We start from the raw sequence: 19,066 nt of genomic DNA on the forward strand, positions 1-19,066 counted from the left end.
CTTCCTCAGCACTTAATTAGACTCCAGCACTGCACAGGGCTGCCTCCTTCCCGCCCACGAACGAAAGCCTGACCAGTGGGTTTGGGAGCTGACGCCATGTCACAGGCAGGAGGGCTGGGGCCTGGAGTATTTTTACTTATGGGAGGCTGTGGAGAACAAAACCACTTGGCCCTGTGCCAGTTAGACTAAGTCAGTTGGGAGAGGGAGCATAGCAGGAAAGCTGTTATATCATCCTTCCTTCTTTGAACTGTGTTGTAAATCTGCTAGACAGGAAATGGGGATTGGGAGGGGGAGGGGACTGCATAGCCAGGCTGGAGTGGGGGCTGGTTACCATCACCCTCAGAGCCCAGCTTAGGTGAGGCCCTGTCCCCAGGGGAAGGTAAGGGGAGTGGAGAAGACTCACATGGGGCTGGGGCATGATGGGTGAGAAGGCACACTGACTGTGTTCAAAGCTTCCTGGGTCAGGTTGGGTATAGGGTGAGTGTATATGCCTGCGGGTGATTTCTGGGTTGGCTTTAGGTCCTCCAAATAATACCACTCAAACAAGTTGGAAGGAACTTTGAGACCCTTTAATGAGGATGTCAAGGACAATAGAGAAAAAAGAAATGACCTAAAGCTACACAGCTAATGAGAACCGAAACTGGGGATGGGAGGGGGGTGGCATCTTCTGACGTCTGTAAGATGGCTGTTCTAGATCTCCTTTTCTTACTGTTGTTTCTGGGCTTTCATTCCGGAGCAACAGTAGGCATAAAATGCAAATACGCTTGGGTAAATGACACATTAATTCAGTTCACGTTAAGAACTAAATAATTGATGTTTAATACTTTACTGAGGAGAGATTTTGGTGAGTGAGAGACCCCTGAGCTCCATGAAGCAGCACTTCTGATCACAAGGGTAGGAGGCGTCATCTATTTATGATCAACCTAAGACCATGGGAGCCTCAGTATTCCTGGGGGGGGGGGGGGGGGAGGGGGGTGGCGGTGAAGGGAAGATGAGACCTGTGATGTCTCTAAAATAGAACCAGTTTCTTCTGAGGGAGAAGTGAAAATAGGAAACCTGGCTAATGGCTTCCCATATTCATACATTTGTGCAACATTTCCCCACAAAAGTCTGGAAACCAGCCTTAGGAGCACCATCGCTGTTGGAGTAAACTCCTGCTCCCCCATAGAACCAAGGAATCTCCTGTTTTCCACTTCTTCCCCTCCCACAACACTCTGAGGCTGCCTCTCAAGTGAGGAATCCTATGACAATAGTCTAAGACCTTCCTACCCACTCCAGGACCCTAAATTAAGTTAAATAATGGCCATACCTAACCTTTATTTTGCTTTTGTTTTGTTTTGTTTTGGTTTGGCCTGGTTTTGGCCAAGCACTTCACTAGCATTATCCCATAGCATCTTGATTATTATTATCATCTCCATTTCACAATGAGGACATTGAGGCTCAGAGAGGTTAAATAATTTTCCCAAAGTCACCTAAGTGACAGTAAGAGCCACAACTTGAACCAAGGGAGACTTATTCTACAACTTCTGTGTTACCCACCTCAGACTGCTTCCAATGGTGGAAATAAAATTCTTTGGAGTGCAGAGGATGCTAAATAGAATTTCATCCAACAGCAGGAAGGAGGCCCATATTGTTTATCACCTAGGCTCAAGGATACAAAGGGGTGAGGAGTGCTAGGCCCTAGAGGGTGTCTGGCTGAGAGCTGAAGTTGGGAGTGAGGTTGCCATGTTCTGCCATGCCAGAACACGGTGTTGGGTGTACATTTCTGGTTTTTGGGCAAATAGCCTAAATATCCCTTTCACTTCTCCTTGGCAGGGTCTTGGGCCATTAATACCCTATCACCACCATCCCATTCTTATATTGGTCACCCAACTCATTTCTGTGACCTAAACCTGCAATTACTTGATGTCTATTGAATGCAAATAAAACTGATTCTTGACACCCAGGGACAGTTGACATAAGATCTTGGTTGTTCTCTCTTCTCCTGTTACTTCTTCCCTATCACCTCCACCAGGGAGCACACAAGTGGAAAATATCCTTGTTTATTATTAGTCTTTTGCTATAAACTAACTTTGTTAGTATTTCCCACTAGAAAAAGACTAGTGGGGAAATAGTTTGAGGCTTGTACCCTACCATTTTGTGTGTGCATTCCTTGTCATCTGATAGCCTAGATAACATCTAAACTTTTTTCTTAGTTGGTCCTTGGCTGTGTTTGTTGAATTGTTGTGTTGTGTTTGTGAATTATATGTCATCTTTTACCCAGGTCCCCCCTTGGTCAAATTCTATGATTGATGAATATGTATAGCACTGGACTCTCACTGTATCCCATTAAATGAATTCATACATGTAACATACTAGGACATTTCCTGGCCCAAAACAAACACCCAATAATTGTCAGTTATTATTGTTGATGTTATAAGATGTGCTTGAAAAAATAATATTCAAAATCAAAGGCATCAATTTTTTTTTCTTGCTGTCCTGATATTTTTCATTATAGCAACCAGGACTGAAGCAAATTTCCTCAAGGACAGGAACCAAGGATGATAATATGGAACAGTACTAGTTATAAACCCATTAGGGGAAGACTTCTGCTTCTAGTTATTATGGACTAGCTTGTATCAGATCAATGCTCCACATGAGAACAACTAGAAAAACCCAGATTTTGTTTTTAAATGTTTATTCATTTTTGAGAGAGAGAGCACGAGTTGTGGGGCGGGGGGGTGGGGCGCAGAGAGAGGGGGACAGAGGATCTGAAGTGTGCTCTGCACTGACAACAGAGACCCTGATGCAAGGCTCGAACTGACAAACCGGGAGATCATGACCTGAGCTGACACTGGACTTAAGATTAACCAACTGAGCCACCAAGGCACCCCTAGATTTTATTAAAAGTGAGAAACATCTATTTGAAAGCATTGGAGAGATATAAGACAGAGTCTAAGGTATTAGAGAAAAAGGAAATAAAGAGAGGTGAGCAGCTTAATATATGCAGCTACTTTCTCCCAAGAGACATTTGATGATTCTGAATAAGTTAAGTACAGAGAAGCTGAGCAGCTGAACAGGACTGTTGGCAGTCTTACAGGGGTAAGGAGACAAAAATTGGGATTCAGAGCTTTCCAAAAGGAGGGGATCTGGTAAACGGCCCAGTCTTCAGCTGGGAACCTTGAGGGACTACACCCTGGTAATAAAGCTAGCCCGAAAATAGACGAGCACTCACAGAGACTGTAACTCAGATATGAATCAAACCAATCTCCGATTAGACTAAGAAGTTATACTCCTTGCTAGCTGCCTGCCAGAAGCAAAGCAAATCCTCTTCGGAGAAATATGACATCATCCAGGCTCTCAAATTATCGCTACATTTTTCATATGGTGTCTGGCATTAAACAAATAGATGATAACAATAACAACAACACCAGGCATAACAGGAGCTAGGAACAAATGACTGAAAACCAAAAGAAAAAAAATGTTGTAATTTAAACAGATATGTTGAATATATTTTAAGAATAATCTAATAAAACTTCTAGGATTGAAATTAAGAACTCAGAGGAAAGATTTCAAAGCAGATTAGACTCAACTGAAGAGATGATTCATGAACTTGAATATAGACTAGAAAAAAATATGTGGACTTCACTACAATTACAGCAGGATAAGATTTTTAAGAAATACCAAAAAGTGGGGCGCCTGGGTGGCGCAGTCGGTTAGGCGTCCGACTTCAGCCAGGTCACGATCTCGCGGTCCGTGAGTTCGAGCCCCGCGTCAGGCTCTGGGCTGATGGCTCGGAGCCTGGAGCCTGTTTCCGATTCTGTGTCTCCCTCTCTCTCTGCCCCTCCCCCGTTCATGCTCTGTCTCTCTCTGTCCCAAAAATAAATAAAAGTTGAAAAAAAAAAAAAAAAAAAAGAAATACCAAAAAGAAAGACTGGGAGATATATGGGATTCGGTGTAGACATTTGTGTAATTAGAGTCCTAGAAGAAAAGGAGAGAGAGTGTGTAGCATAAACAATATTTGAAGAGCAAATAATCTAAGGATTTAAAAACTGATAAAAGACATAGAGGCACAGATAAATACAAAGAAAGTTACAACTAGACCCATCATTGTAAAATAGGTAAAAAACAACTAAAGACAAAAACTGTAAATGAAGTTAGTATAAAAAAATAATAAAACACATTTTGTTCAGGGGCACAAAATAAGACAGCCAAATTTTCAATAAAAACAATGGAAGCCAAAAAATAATGAAATGATATCTTTAAAAGGCCAAAAGAAAGGATGTGGCTGGAGTTTGAGGTGCACAGGGCCAGTGACGCTGCAGACCTGAGACCTGAAGCAGCCTAGAGGCAGTGAAAAATAGCCCTGAACGCCTGCAATAAAAAATGGCCTCTAATAAAACTACATTGCAAAAAGTGGGAAAGAAACAGAAAGGAAAGAGTAAAGTAGAAGAGGCAGAGCCGGAAGAATTTGTGGTGGAGAAAGTAGTAAATGGGAAGATGGAGTATTTCCTGAGGTGGAAGGGATTTACAGATGTTGACAATACTTGGGAGCTTGAAGAAAATTTAGATTGTCCAGAGTTAATTGAAGCATTTCCTAATTCTCAAAAAGCTGGTAAAGAAAAAGACGGTACAAAAAAAGACTCTTTATCCAACAGTGAATCTGATGATGGCAAATCCAAGAAGAAAAGAGGTGCTGCTGATAAACCAACAGGCTTTGCCAGAGGTCTTGATCCTGAACAAATAATTGGTGCTGCAGACAGCAGTGGAGAATTCACATTTCTCATGAAATGGAAAAATTCAGAAGAGGCAGAGTCGGCGTTGGCAAAGGAGGCAAATACGAAGCGTCTTCAAATTATAATTGCATTTTCTTTATTTTAAAGTTCATTTCTTTTGAGACAGAGAGAGAGAACAAGTGGGGGAAGAACAGAGAGAGAATCCCAAGCAGGCCCCTCACTATCAGTGCAGAGCCCAGCGCAGGGCTTGATCTCACGAACCGTGGGATCATGACCCAAGTCAAAATCAAGAGTCCACGCTTAACCGACTGAGCCACCCAGGCACCCCAAATTGTAATTCTTTTTTATGAGCCATCCAGGCACCCCAAATTGTAATTCTTTTTTATGAGCCACCCAGGCACCCCAAATTGTAATTCTTTTTTATGAAGAGAGATTAACTTGTCATTCTTGTCTAGAAGATGAAGCTCAATGATATATCATTTGGGGGAGTTGTTAGGGATTTTTTGCATCTCTAGCACTGGTTACTTTGAATAAATAAAAGCTTCCTATAGTTGCTTCCTTTATCAGAAAAGAATATTTGAGACCATGGTATATTATTCCCCTGCATTAGAGAGCACCTTTTCTTAATGCTGGGGGAAATCTTCATAGTTGGTACTCAACCAGAATTTGTGTTTAATTCCTACATGCATAAGGACAATTCTGGGCTTTTTGTTTATTTGTTTTTGTGTGTGTGTGTGTGTGTGTGTGAGTGTATACATAAAAATACATACATAAATGGTTTTCTTTGTAAAAAAAAAAACATTCACTCAAACAAAAGCAGAATTTCATGACCATGGATAAGCCCATGTTTCTGGGATACCGTCATTTTCAGCAACCTAAGATATAAATCACTTAAAGTAAATTGAAATTTTTCCTGAACAGGCCTTAACTTTTAAAATTTCATAATTAATTGGACAATTTAAATATACCGTAAACAATTTAAATTGGGCAATTTAAAAGTAGCCATATCAGAATCCATATCCATATCTATAGTCATATAAATGCAAGTTTATTTGCAAGATCCCTGAAAGAAAAATTTTAGCATTACCAGCAACCTCCCCACCCACATGAGAAAACTAGACAAGTCCTGGTGTGTTTAAATTAGGTAAGCAAAACTTAGTTACGTGGACATTTAAAGTTTCCTTCTGGTGAATCATTCCTTTGCAAGAGGTTGAAATCTCTGCGATATTGACTAAAAGGTCACAATTTATGGAATGTCTAAGACTTTGTTCATGGAAACGTAATCATAATCAGACGGTTAGAAATGTTGACAGTTTAGCACCTGCTGGAATAAATGGAGGGACAAACTTCCGCATTGTAAATTCTTGACCTACATGTGTTTTCTTTACCCCAGCCCAATCTTCTCAGTATTTGAGTCCCTGGTTCAGCAGAAACCAGGAAAAGCAATCATCAGAATGTTATCCAACTATATATTGTTTACTTTGTTGTAAATATTGGTAAATAGTGGTCAATAGTTTATATTCAAAAGGATAAACAAAAATCAAGGGCTAAAGGAAAATATCTACTAACCTAAAAATTCTATACCCAGAGAAAGTATCGTTCAAAAATGAAAACAAATCGTTCAGAAATGAAATCGAAAAAAATTACCAGCCAAACAACTGAAATGATTTAGAGCTTGCTGACAGACACTAGTGGGAAAACTAGTTTTTCAGGTAGAAGGAAAGAATTCCAAATGGAAGCAAGAAGATGAAGAAGGGGATAAAGAGCACTGTAAAGAGTAGACATGTGAGGGAATCTAAATTAGTATTGACTGTATAAATATATATGTATAGAATATATGTTGAATTAAAGTATGTAACAATACACAAAATGTAAGTGGAAAAAGGAGTTAAAGTATTCCAATGTCCTTTTCCATGAATTGAAAAAAAATACTAATTGGACTTTAATAAGTCAAGGATGCATGTTGTAATCTTTAGGTCTAGACTAACCAATAAACATGATAAAAGAATCAATGACTAGTTCATAGAAGAGGGAAATGAAATAATAATAATAAATATTTTATTCCAAAGAAGTTAAGAAAGGGGAAAAGAAAACAGAACAATTGTAACAACTAAAAAATTAAAACATGGTAGATTTGGGACACCTGAGTGGCTCAGTTGGTTAAGCACCCGACTTCGGCTCAGGTCACGATCTCCTCATTCATGAGTTCGAGCGGCACAGAGCCTGGAGCCTGTTTCAGATTCTGTGTCTCCCTTTCTCTCTGCCCTTCCCTCTCTCAAAAATAAATAAACATTAAAAAATTTTTTTTGAGAAAAAACATCAAAGATTTATATCCAAATATGTCAGTAAGTGTATTAAATGTAAACTAAGAGTTCTAATTAAAAGATAAACATTGTGAGACTGGATTAAAAATAAACATACCCCTACACCCAAATATAAGCATACAGAAAGAATAAAAGTAAAAGGAGTAAGAAATATATTTCTAACTAAAAGAAAACGGGTGTTTATACTAATATCAGACACTGTTTAAGGCAAGAAGCTTTACAAGAAATAAAGTAGTACATTTCATAAGGATAAAAATGTCAGTCCATCTGAAGGATATAGCAATTCTTCATTGTACCTAATAACACATCCTCAAATTTTATAATGTAATAATTGACAGAACTAAAAGGAAAAATGGAACTTTTTAAATAAAAGGTTTTTTTTTTTTAAAGTAATGTCCATGCCCACTGTGGGGCTCAAAACCATGACCCTGAGATCAAGAGTCACATGCTCTACTGACTGAGCCAGCCAGGTGCCCCCAAAATGGCACATTTTAATACACCTTTCACTTCTCTCGTTAACTTTTAGAAGAAGCAGCAGAAAACAAAAACCAACTATAGGGATATAAAGAATTTGAATAATACAATTAACAAATGCATATGTGATCTACTTATTATGTATAGAATGCTGCACACAACTGCAGGATACAGTTTTATAGTTTTGATTACACATGGTACATTTACCAAAATTGGCTATATGCTGATTCGTAAACAAATCTCAACACATCTCAGAAGATTTAAATAATCTTTTCCTTTCCTTCCCTCCCCACCCCCCCTTATAATATCTTTGTCAGGTTTTGGTATTAAGGTTAAACTGCCCTCGTAAAATGAATGGTAAGTGTTTTTTCCATTTGTTTTCTTTGGGACAATTTATGTATCTATGACCAGAGTAAAAGTCAGCTAGAAATCAATAGCAAGAAATGCCTAGAAAGATCCTCACAATTTCAGAAAATAAACTTCTAAATAATCTGTGGGTCAAAGAAAAATGAGAAAAAACATTTTGACTAAATGATAATAAAAATATATCAAAACAGGTGGGACCCGGTTCAAGCTGTGCTTGGGTAGAGACGGCAATTTGTACCTTTAAACGCAAATGGTGAAGAAAAGCTAAAAATCAGTTATATAAGAATCTATCTCAAGAAATGGAGGGGGAAGGGGGAACTCAGCTGATTAAACCCAAGGAAGTAGAAACATAAGAAAGATAAAAGCAGAAAATTAATGAAATAGTAAACAAATGTACAATGAGAGAATCAACAAACCCAAAAGTTGGTTCTACAAAAAGATCAATTAATATAGATAAACCTCTACCAAGAATAGTTGAGAAAAAAATGGGAAACAAAGTATCAATATCAGGAATGAAAAAGAGCACCTCGCCACAGTAATACATTTACAAGAGAATCCGAGGAGGGGCACACGGCAGTCTCAGTTGGTGGAGCATGCCAACTCTTGATCTCGGGAGTCCTGAGTTTGAGCCCCATGTTAGGCATGGAGCCCACCAAAAAAAAAGACTATGAGGATATCTTGAAAAGTTTTCTGCCAACACATTTGAAAATAGGAAATAAATTCTTCAAAAAGGACACTTTAGGGTGCCTGGGTGGCTCAGTCAGTTGAGTGTCCAGCTTCGGCTCAGGTCATGATCTCATGCTTTGTGGGTTCGAGCCCCACGTCAGGCTCTGTGCTGACAGCTCAGAGCTTGGAGCCTGCTTCGGATTCTGTGTCTCCCTCTCTCTCTGCCCCTCCCCTGCTTGCGCTCTGTCTCTCTTTGTCTCTGAACAATAAGTAAGTGTGAAAAAGGACACTAGTGAGCCACGCCTGGGTGGCTCAGTCGGTTAAGCGTCCGACTTCGGCTCAGGTCACGATCTCGCTGTCCGTGAGTTCGAGCCCCACTTCGGGCTCTGTGCTGACAGCTCAGAGCCTGAAGCCTGTTTCAGATTCTGTGTCTCCCTCTCTCTCTGCCCCTCCCCTGCTTGCACTGTGTCTCTCAACAATAAATAAATGTGAAAAAGGACACTAGTAAACCTGAGACAAGGGTAAATAGAAATCTAGTCCTATATATATCAAATCTATAATTTAAAACCTTTCCTTCCTCAAGGAAAACTCCAGCCCCCACATAACTTCATTAGTGATTTCTTCAAGAATTTAAGGAAGAAATAGCAACAATCTTACATAAACCATAAACTCTCCTAGAGAATAAAGAGGTAACAATTACTACCTTGTTTTATGAAGCCAACTTAACCTTAAATCCTGACAAAGATCTTCAGAAAAGGAAAATTACAGTCCAAACTTTGTTACAAGCATAGAAACAAACATTCTTTCAAAATATTAGCCTAAAATATATGAAAAAATGTAACCAATTTGAGTTTATTCTGAAAATATAAGGAAGGTTTAACATTTAAAATTCAATGAACACTGGCAGATACCACTTTAACCAAGTGATCGAGGTTACCATCGCCAGTAAGAAGACATATCATGCATCCCCTGGGGTCGTGTACTGGGAAGAGCATATCACCTCTGTTGTATATTGCTAAAAAATGAAAGTCTTCAATCTAACCCTGAGAAGACATCAGACAAACCTAAATTAAAGGATAGTCTAACAAGGGGCGCCTGGGTGGCTCAGTCGGTTGAGCATCCAACTTCAGCTCAGGTCATGATCTCACGGTCTGTGAGTTCGAGCCCCGCGTCAGGCTCTGTGCTGACCGCGCAGAGCCTGGAGCCTGCTTCTGATTCTGTGTCTCCCTCTCTCTCTCTGTCCTCTCCCCTGCTCATGCTCTGTCTCTCTCTCTCTGTCAAGAATAAATAAACAATAAAAAATTAAAAAAAAAATAAAAATAAAGGATAGTCTAACAAAATACCTGACCAATTCTCTTCAAAAGTGTCAAAGTCGTGAAAGACAAGGAAGGACTGAAGAACTGTCAAAGATTAGAGCAGACTAATGAGATGCCACAAAATGCAACATGGCATTGTGAAATAGAAAAGGAACGTTAGTGGAAAAACAAGTAAAATCCAACTAAGTATATAGTATAATTAAAAGTATTGTACCAATGTTATTTAAGTTTTGACAATTGTCCTATGGTTATATAAAATGAGCATTAGGGAAGTTGGGTGAAGGATATATGGAAACTCTATTATTTTTGCAACTCTTCCATAAGTGTAAAATTATTTCAAAATAAAAAGTCAAGATAGCTCAATGTAATTAATCACATGAACAGAATAAAAGGGAAAACCTTATGATTGTCTCAAAAAGACACAGAAAAAACAGTTAAAAAATTCAATATTCATTTATGATTAAAAATAAATTCTTAGCAAACTAGAAATATAAAGAATTTCCTGCCTCCTATAAAGGGCATCTCTAAATAATCCTACAGCAAACATCTCATTTGGAAATGAGACAAAGATGTCTGTTATCACACCTATTCAGAATTAGACTGGAGGCTCACAGCTAATGCAATAAGGCCAGAAAAAGAAATTGGTGTGGGAAAGAGAAAGAAAGAAATAAAACTGCCATTATTCATCAGCATCATGGATAATATACAGAAATATATATGAGTATGTATGTAAAACATATTATTTATTTAGACATAGCTATAGAGAGAAGATCCAAAAGAACCTATATATTAAATAAATTAGCAAATGAACTTAGCCAGGTAGCTGAATGCAAGATCAATATAAAAAATCAATTATATTCTATGTACTAAATCAGAAAATAAAAATTTTAAGTGATAATACGTCATTATAATAACAACAGGGGCGCCTGGGTGGCTCAGTTGGTTGTTGCATCCCACTTCGGCTCTGGTCATGATCTTACAGTCTGTGGGTTCAAGTCCCGTGTCGGGCTCTGTGCTGATAATTCAGGGCCTGAAGTCTGCTTTGGATTCTGTGTCTCCCTCTGTCTCTTCCCCTCCCCTGCTTGTGCTCTGTCTCTCTCATTTTCAAAAATAAATAAACAATAAAAAAATAATTAAAATATTAAACACCTAAAAATCAGTGGAAGATGTACAACCACCTTCATGCAAAAAGAATAACATGTCATTGAACTAAGTTAAAGAAGACCCAAATAAATGTTCAAGGACTAGGGGACTAGGTATTATAAACATGCTCTCCCACATAATTTACAGATTCAGTGCAGCCCCAGTCAAATTCCCAGAAATTGATAAACTGATTTTAAAATGTATATGACAGTGCAGAAGGCCAGGAAGGGCCAAGATAATATTGAATGACAAAGTTGGATAACTTGTACCAGTGGTTATCTAGTTTTATTTAAAAGCTACAGTGATTGAGATAGTGTAGTATGGTGCTAAACAGATGTTTAAGATAAAAATGGTAATTCAGACCAGGAGGGGAAGGCAGTCTTTTCAAAATCATACTGGATCATATGAGAATCCATATAGATTCATATGAGGCAAAATGAACCTCAATAATGAACTCACACCATTCACAAAAACCAATTCTAGATGGACTGTAGGTTTTAATGCCATAGGTAAAATAATATAGCAACTAGAGGAAACATAGAGTATCTTCATTATTTGGGGTAGGTAGGCAAATATTTCTTTCAAGAGACACAAAAGCACTAAGACTGGTAAATTAGACTACTCTAAAACTTAAAACTTTTTGAAATCAAAAGACATCATTAAAGGGGTGCCTGTGTGGCTCAGTTGGTTAAGCATCTTGATTTTGGCTCAGGTCATGGTCTCACGGTTCATGGGTTTGAGCCCTGCATTGGGCTCCATGCTGGCAGTGTGGAGCCTGCTTGAGATTCTCTCTCTCCTTCTTTCTCTCTGCCTCTCCCCTCTCTTGTACTCTCTCGCCCTCTCTCTCAAAATAAATAAACTAAAAAAAAAAAAAAAAAAAAAAAAAAAAAAAAAAAAAAAAAAAAAAAAGACATCATTAAAAGGGTATATGATTCTATTTACTTAAAGTTCAAAATAGGAAAAATGAATCTATGGTTTTATGGTCTGAGGTAGGCTAAATAGTGCCCCCCCAACATATCTCTGTCCTAATCCCCTGAACCCTGGGATATATTACTGTGTATATAGTAAAAGAGATTTTGTAGCTGTGATTAAATTAAAGGTTTCAAGATAGGGAGATTTACCTTGATTATCCAAGTAGACCTAATCTAATGATAAGGATCCTAATAAGAGGAAAGCAGAAGGATCAGAGTCAGAGAAGAAATGCTATGATGCTGGCTTTGAAAATGTAGGAAGAGGGCCATAAGTCAGGCAATGTAGAGGGGGCCTCCAGAAGCTGGAAAAGACAAGGATGTTCTCTCCAGAGAGCCTCTGGAAGGAATCAGCCCTGCCAACATCTTGATTTTAGCTCAGTGAGACTGATTTGGGATTTCTGTTCTCCGGAGCTATAAGAGAATATTGTTTCAAGCCACTAAGTTTGTGCTAATTTGTTACAGCAGTAATAGGAAACTGATACATGGTTGGAACCCTGGTTATCCATAGGAAGGAGGGGAGGGGGGCCAGGTATGGGGAGCTGATAATGTTCTATTTCCTGATGTAGGTGGTGGTTACATGAGCATATTTTGTGAAATGTATGATTTGTGTACCTTTCTGAATATATAATTCAATAAAAATTTATATATTAAAGAAAGCAAAAATTCCTTATTGGGGAATATGTTCTATGTTCCCCCACTATAGCTGGCACAGACCTTTGCCAGGAAGAGGAGTTGAGAGAATTCTCTCTGTTGAGAGAATAGCTGAGCGAAGAGTAATTCCCAGATGTCACTTAAGGACATCACTAATAGGAACATATATTTCATGTTATGAAAAGAGGAGTCCTGTGCTCATGTTAGAAAGTAGTCTTGGCTTGTCTAATCTCTAAGTATAATCCTCCCTCTTTGAGAAATTTAGTTCTTCCAGCAGCCTAATATTCAATCAACGTATAAAAGATTAACAAAAGGTTTTATGGCAGGAAGGATGAACTTAGAGACCTCATTATCTCAAGTGGTGATACAAGATTAAGACAATAAATAGGCTTTTGTAAGTTTTAGATAAATTTGTGGGTGTTAGATCCATACTTGACTATTAAAGAGAAGCCAGGATGCTTGGGGTATGGCTCTGGCCTTTAAACTTGACCTCATGAGGACAATCATGTGCTTCCACTGACAACGGACCTTAGGTCTGACTCAGTGTAGCCATTCTTAGGTTATTAAGAGGAAGCAGGCCAGCAACCTGATCAGAAGCATAGGCTTTGCAGCTACCAGATGAAGTCTCAGAGGATCCAAGCATCAGCCTCACAACTATTAAATTAATAATATTGTTAAAGACCATGTGTTTTCATGTGGGAGCAGCCAAGGTCATAAAACTGAACATGATGTTGGACTCAGTGACCTGGTTGTCCCAGCTTTGGTTCCAGGTTTTCCCCTGACCAACTGTGAGACACTGGGCATTGGGCATGCCATTTAACGTAGCTGAACCTCATCTGTGAGTAGGGATCCTGAGACCACCCCAAGAAGCTTATTTTGGGAGTTGAATAAGAAGTGATATGAAAGCACTTAGTCAAGTGTGACACACTATTTAAATGTGAGGTATTGCTATTGGTTTTATTCACAAAGGAAAAAAAAGATAGTGCTCTGGTTACCATACTCTACTGTCAGAAAGATTTTTCTTTCTATCAGTAAGATGCCCTGTGATAGGAGGATTCTGTGGCCAAAAAAGTTCAGGGATCTCTGAATTAAGGTATCTCTGCATTTAATTTTTTTTTTTTAATTTTTTTTTCCAACGTTTATTTATTTTTGGGACAGAGAGAGACAGAGCATGAACGGGGGAGGGGCAGAGAGAGAGAGGGAGACACAGAATCGGAAACAGGCTCCAGACTCTGAGCCATCAGCCCAGAGCCTGACGCAGGGCTCGAACTCACGGACCGCGAGATCATGACCTGGCTGAAGTCGGACGCTTAACCGACTGCGCCACCCAGGCGCCCCTGCATTTAATTTTTTTAAATGTTTTTATTTATTTTTGAGAGAGAGAGAGAGACAGAGCATGAGCGGGGGAGGGTCAGAGAGAGAGGGATAGACACAGGATCTGAAGCAGGCTCCAGGCTCTGAGTGTCAGCACAGAGCCTGAGGTGGGGCTCAAACTCACAAGCTATGAGATCATGACCTGAGCCGAAGTCAGATACTTAACCAACGGAGCCACACAGGTGCTCCAAGGTATCTCTGCATTTAGAGATTCCCAGTGTTCATTAGTCCTTTTTATCCCTTCCAGAAATACAAACACTCATTAGCCTTTTAAAGTCCCCACCCCCCGCTGTGCCCCACTGCCCCAAGAGTTCCTGCAGGAAAGAAATCAGTTTAATTATATTTAACTCAACATTCAAACATATTTGACCAACAAAGCCACATCTCTGTACACATTCATACTTTCATATTCTGCCTATGTGGCCTCATTCATACCCAAGTCCTCAATAAGCCTCATACACCAGTCACTTCCGAACTGATATTACTATTCCAGGCCTCTCCCATGAAGTTCAGATCTATTCATCCTGTGGCTTCCACCTGGCGGTCTCAAGGGCGCCTCCAACTTTTTCTGTCTAAAATGTCTAAAATCAGACCTTCCATCCCGTACCTGGATCTTTTTGAGGGCTCCCTAACTTGGTGAAAGGTCCCAGCATCCCCCCAATTCCCCAGGTAGAAACCTCACACCTCTCTCCCTATCATCCCTTATAAAGCCCCCACATTCACCCTATCACAAATTCCTGCCCAATATACATCTAAATATGTTTTGAACCTATCCCATTCTCTGTAGCCCTGTGTCCATCACCCTGGCCCAGCTGCCCTTGAGCTGTCATGTGCACCCCTCTGAGAGCTCTCTACCTGGTCTCCCTGCTTGCTCTCCTGCCCTCTCAATTCCATCCTCCAGGAACATATAGGATACGTTTTTAGAATCCAAGTCTAATTCCTACCTTAAACCCTGTTATTATTTCTCCTTGTTCTTATGTTCTCGGTGCCCCGGTCACCAGGTTTCTTCTATTTTCTCAGATGTCCCACAGCAGTGCCTTCGCTTATGTCCTTTCCAATGTCTAGAATGTTCTCACCCTGCCCCTATTCCACTCCTTTCACTGAAATAACCTTTGCTCAACCTTAAGATCTTCACCTGAATCCGACATCCTCAGGGAAGCTGTCCTGACATACACCCAACCACCCCATCTGCCATGGGCCTCTCCTTCTTGCAGCTGCTCAAATGACAATTCCATATTTGTTTTTATATTATTGAAATTAGGGGCACCTGGGTGGCTCAGTTCGTTAAGCATTTGAGTTTGGCTCAGGTCATGATCTTGCAGCTCATGATTTGGAGACCCATATTGGGCTCTGTGTGGACAGCTCAGAGCCTGGAGCCTGCTTCTGATTCTGTGTCTCCCTCTCTCTCTGCCCCTCCCCTGCTTCTTCTCTCTGTCTCTCAAAAATAAATAAACGTTAAAAAAAATTAAAAAAAAAAAAAAAGAAATGAATGTCTCTTCTCCTTCATTAGACCACAAGCTTTATGAGGGTAGGGCCTTGCCTATTTGACTCCATATTATCTATCTAGCAGAAAGTTTCACAAATATTTTTCGTTGTAGGAAAAAAATCTCTTCTTCTCAACACATCTCACGTGTGTGATTTCTGCTGTCCTGCCTCACTTGCCTCCAGCTTCTTCTGAAAATAAAAATTCAACTGGTAAGCTCTCCCTTCTTTTCTCCCCAGTGATTTCCAAAGAGCCTCTTTCCCATGAGCTCCGTTTCCAAACTGACATTATGACTGGGGCACAACACGCATCCTACGAGGCCCTTTTCACAGAGACTGCGGTGTGCATGGCACCCCTGGGCCGGGCAGGGCCCTGTGAGCCAAGACTATTAGGCCTTGTCTTTATTTCTGTCTGATTTAAGTCTGACCCAGAGCTTGGGGTTTGGGGGCTCCCATTCCCGTCCCGAAACCCCACCCCCACTGCACTCGCACAGAAATCCACTCAAGCTTTTGCTTGGGTCCTTTGGGGGAATTGGGGTGTTTTCTTTTTCTCTTGCTTGCTCTGGTTGGTTTGATCCTCAGGTCAGCCCCTGTCTTTCCCAACTTCAGGTCTTAGTGCAGGCTGTTTCTTTCTGGGAGGGCCACCCCACCCAACACCTAACCCCCTTTCTTGCTATGGTTGAACTCCCACTCATCCTTCAGGCCTCAACTTACATGCAGCTTCTTCAGGGTGGTCCTTGCTGACCAATCAGTTTTAGGTCACCCCGTTATTCCCTCTCGTGGCATTCCACACTTTTCCTTCAAGACGCTCATCCCCGTTTGTACTTCCATACCGTGTATGTATTTATTCATTTAGCAGTTATCTCCCTGCTAAACCATCATCAACCCCATAAAGGCAGGGCCAGTGCCTATTTTTCACGAACCCTGTGCTCAGCCCAATGTCTGTTTACAGAGCAGACCTTCCCTGAATGTGTACTGAAAGAAAGACAGCAAATTAACCAATGAATGTGGTTGCTCTCAAAACAGCTTTTGACCCTTGGAAATCTGCCTGGCTTGAAAACAACTTCGAGCCCAAGCAAAACTTAAGGAAGTGTAATTTGAAGAAGCAAATTGTGTCTTGAACTTGTCAATGCCAGTTTTCTATTTTGATTTATTTTTTTCACCTCTTGGGTTCCGAGGGACCTTGCCAGTCTGTAATCTCCGGGGTCATGTACTTCCCTTCTGCCCTGTTCTAATAGGCCGCCTGGGGGCTTACTGGCCTGGGGTTTTAAAAGTCCACAGGTGGCTTCTCTCCACAGCCAAAGGGGATGTTCTGGAAGGCAGGACTGGGTATCCCCCTTCCCGAGCACCCTGGCCCTCAGAGGCAAGGCTGGGTACGTGTGCCTTCTGTTTTGTATAAACAGACTTGTGCCCTCTTGGTTCTCTGTTTGGGGCCTGAATTCATTCTTACTGTGAGAGCAAAGCGACTCCAAAAGCATTTCTGTAGTAAAGCTGGTAGCAGAAAATGCCAGTGCCCCACCCACACTCACCCCTCTGATCCTTCTTACCATGTCTTGTGCTCCCAGGCCTTGGTATGCTTTTGCTTCAAAGCGAGCCCTGTGGTTCCTTCTGGCATGGTCCTCAGGGCTCTGGAGCTGCCTTAGCTGCGTGGAGGGAGGGCCCAGAGCACACTTACAGCCCATGGGGTCAGGCTGAGGCCACCCTCTGGGAGCCTTGGCCTGCATTCCTCCCCAGTCCTGCCTTGCACCCGCCATTCCCTGCCAGTATCCTTGTATCGTGTGCACACAAATCCTCACCTGGGGCCTGCTTCGAGGGCCTGACCTAAGACGGTTGGTGTCAGGAATGGAACTGGGAAGCAAAAGCACAATGAAGCCAGGAGTGAACAAAAACCACAAAAAGGACTCTAAGAGGACCTGGCGGAGCATAGACATCGCCCGCTAGCATCCCACATTCAAATTCAGAGTCTCCATGATGGAGATTGACCACAGTTTATGGGAAAACTTACAAGAGGAGGGTTGGTCGGATAAGTTACGGTCCTCACCTGCTGCAGCTGGTTTGGAGAAGAAATTGATCTTCTCATAGCCCTCCTCTACCCCTCACCTTTGGCTAGGTGGCACTGGTACTGGTTGTTCCCTGGCAGGGTGACCTGGCCCTTCATCCTCAAGGAGTCTGAGTCCCTGGTTACCATGGCGGTGCCTGCTAGAATTGTCAGGTCATAGTTACACTGGGCCTGGAAGTAACCTGGAGCTGCCCAGAGTTCCACACCTACTCCTGCCTGGCCCATGGTAGAGGGACAGAGACTTCCCTTAATTATTCCTGCCAGGATGGCAGCTCCTTTCTTTGCCCAATGGTTTCCCAGTATGCGAGGCCCCCAAATGACCAAGTGGTTACATAGATTTTGGTTTAGTGGAACTCTTTCCATGTTTCTTGCTGAAGAGTGGTCTCTCTTCTGGAAATTAGTGTCTCCAGACCCACAGATCCGGGGGAACTGTGGCCAATGGGAAACACAACTTCTCCCAAGTAGATCACCAGGAATGATGGTGAACAGAGCCATGCCCACTTACCTGTCTGTACCCCAGGCTCCCTTCCCCTCAGGTGGGGACAAATCATATGCTCCAGGTCCCCCTGCAGGGTCAGTCTAAAGCTGGCCTCTGTGGAACTGCTGAGACCTCACCCTTGTGTGGCCGCCTTATTTCCCCTGTTCTGATGCCCCTACTCCCTTAAGGTTACCTCTGGGAGCACTGACTTGATGAGTTATTTGCACTCAAAGTCTGCTTTCTGGGGAAGCCAACCTAAGACAGGCCTGGAGGTCATGACAAAGTGGGAGTGGACAAAGCACCCCCATTTTGAAAAGACAGAGTGGAGTGAAGTCAGGGTGAAAGGAAGGAAGTTTGAGCTACTGGGTAGGGCCTCAAACTGGAAGGTGGGGGTCACACCACTATTGTCACCTCAGTGAAAACCCAAAAAATGGGGCCTCAGCCTTATCCTATGTCTGACAGGGATCATGGTTAACTTTGAGCAATACAGAAAAACTATTCTCATGAAGTACTCATGGCACATTTATTTAAATGTCATGAATTTTAAGCATTTAATCGTTTGCAGATAATAATATTTAATAATATACAGTGGACCCTTGAACAATGTGAACATCCCTTAAGGACATCCCACCCTCATGGGGGAATATTCATGTATAACTTTTGACTCTCCCAAAACTTAACTACCAATAGCCTACTGATGACTGGAAGCCTTACCAATAACATAAACCATCGACTGATACATATTTTGCACGTTGTATGTATTATATACTGTGTTCTTACAATAAGGTACACGAAAGAAAAGGAAATGTTATTAAGAAAATTGTAAAGAAGAGAAAATACATTTCTAGTACTACATTGTGTTTATTAAAAAAAACCCACATGTAAGTGGACCTGTCCAGTTCAAACCCATGTTGCTCGAGGCTCAACAGTAACATAACAATAGCTAACATTTTCGGTGTATTTCTCTGGCTATGCACTGTGCTGCATAGTCCACAAGAGCCCCTCCTGTGATCCTTACATCCAGCCCATGCAGAAGGTATGATTACT

The 19,066-nt window shown here is 41.2% G+C and overlaps 1 protein-coding gene and 1 long non-coding RNA gene across 2 annotated transcripts; one reads left to right on the forward strand and one right to left on the reverse strand.

Annotated features, from left to right (window-relative positions):
• Positions 1-545: 545 nt before the first annotated feature.
• Positions 546-18,464, reverse strand: LOC121029872 (uncharacterized). Its single transcript, XR_005789948.1, has 3 exons — positions 17,524-18,464; positions 17,030-17,125; positions 546-722 (listed from the first exon to the last, which is right to left on the reverse strand). It is a non-coding gene; the product is annotated as an uncharacterized LOC121029872 (long non-coding RNA).
• On the forward strand, positions 3,883-4,920 carry LOC121029871 (chromobox protein homolog 3-like). Its single transcript, XM_040474325.1, has one exon. It carries the CDS (start codon positions 4,366-4,368, stop codon positions 4,858-4,860), a length of 495 nt encoding a protein of 164 aa, XP_040330259.1. The 5' UTR covers positions 3,883-4,365; the 3' UTR covers positions 4,861-4,920.
• Positions 18,465-19,066: the final 602 nt, after the last annotated feature.

This window comes from Herpailurus yagouaroundi, unplaced genomic scaffold (assembly GCF_014898765.1).
Source record: "Herpailurus yagouaroundi ecotype Mexico unplaced genomic scaffold, PumYag 139, whole genome shotgun sequence".
In the NCBI taxonomy this organism is placed as follows: domain Eukaryota; kingdom Metazoa; phylum Chordata; class Mammalia; order Carnivora; family Felidae; genus Herpailurus; species Herpailurus yagouaroundi.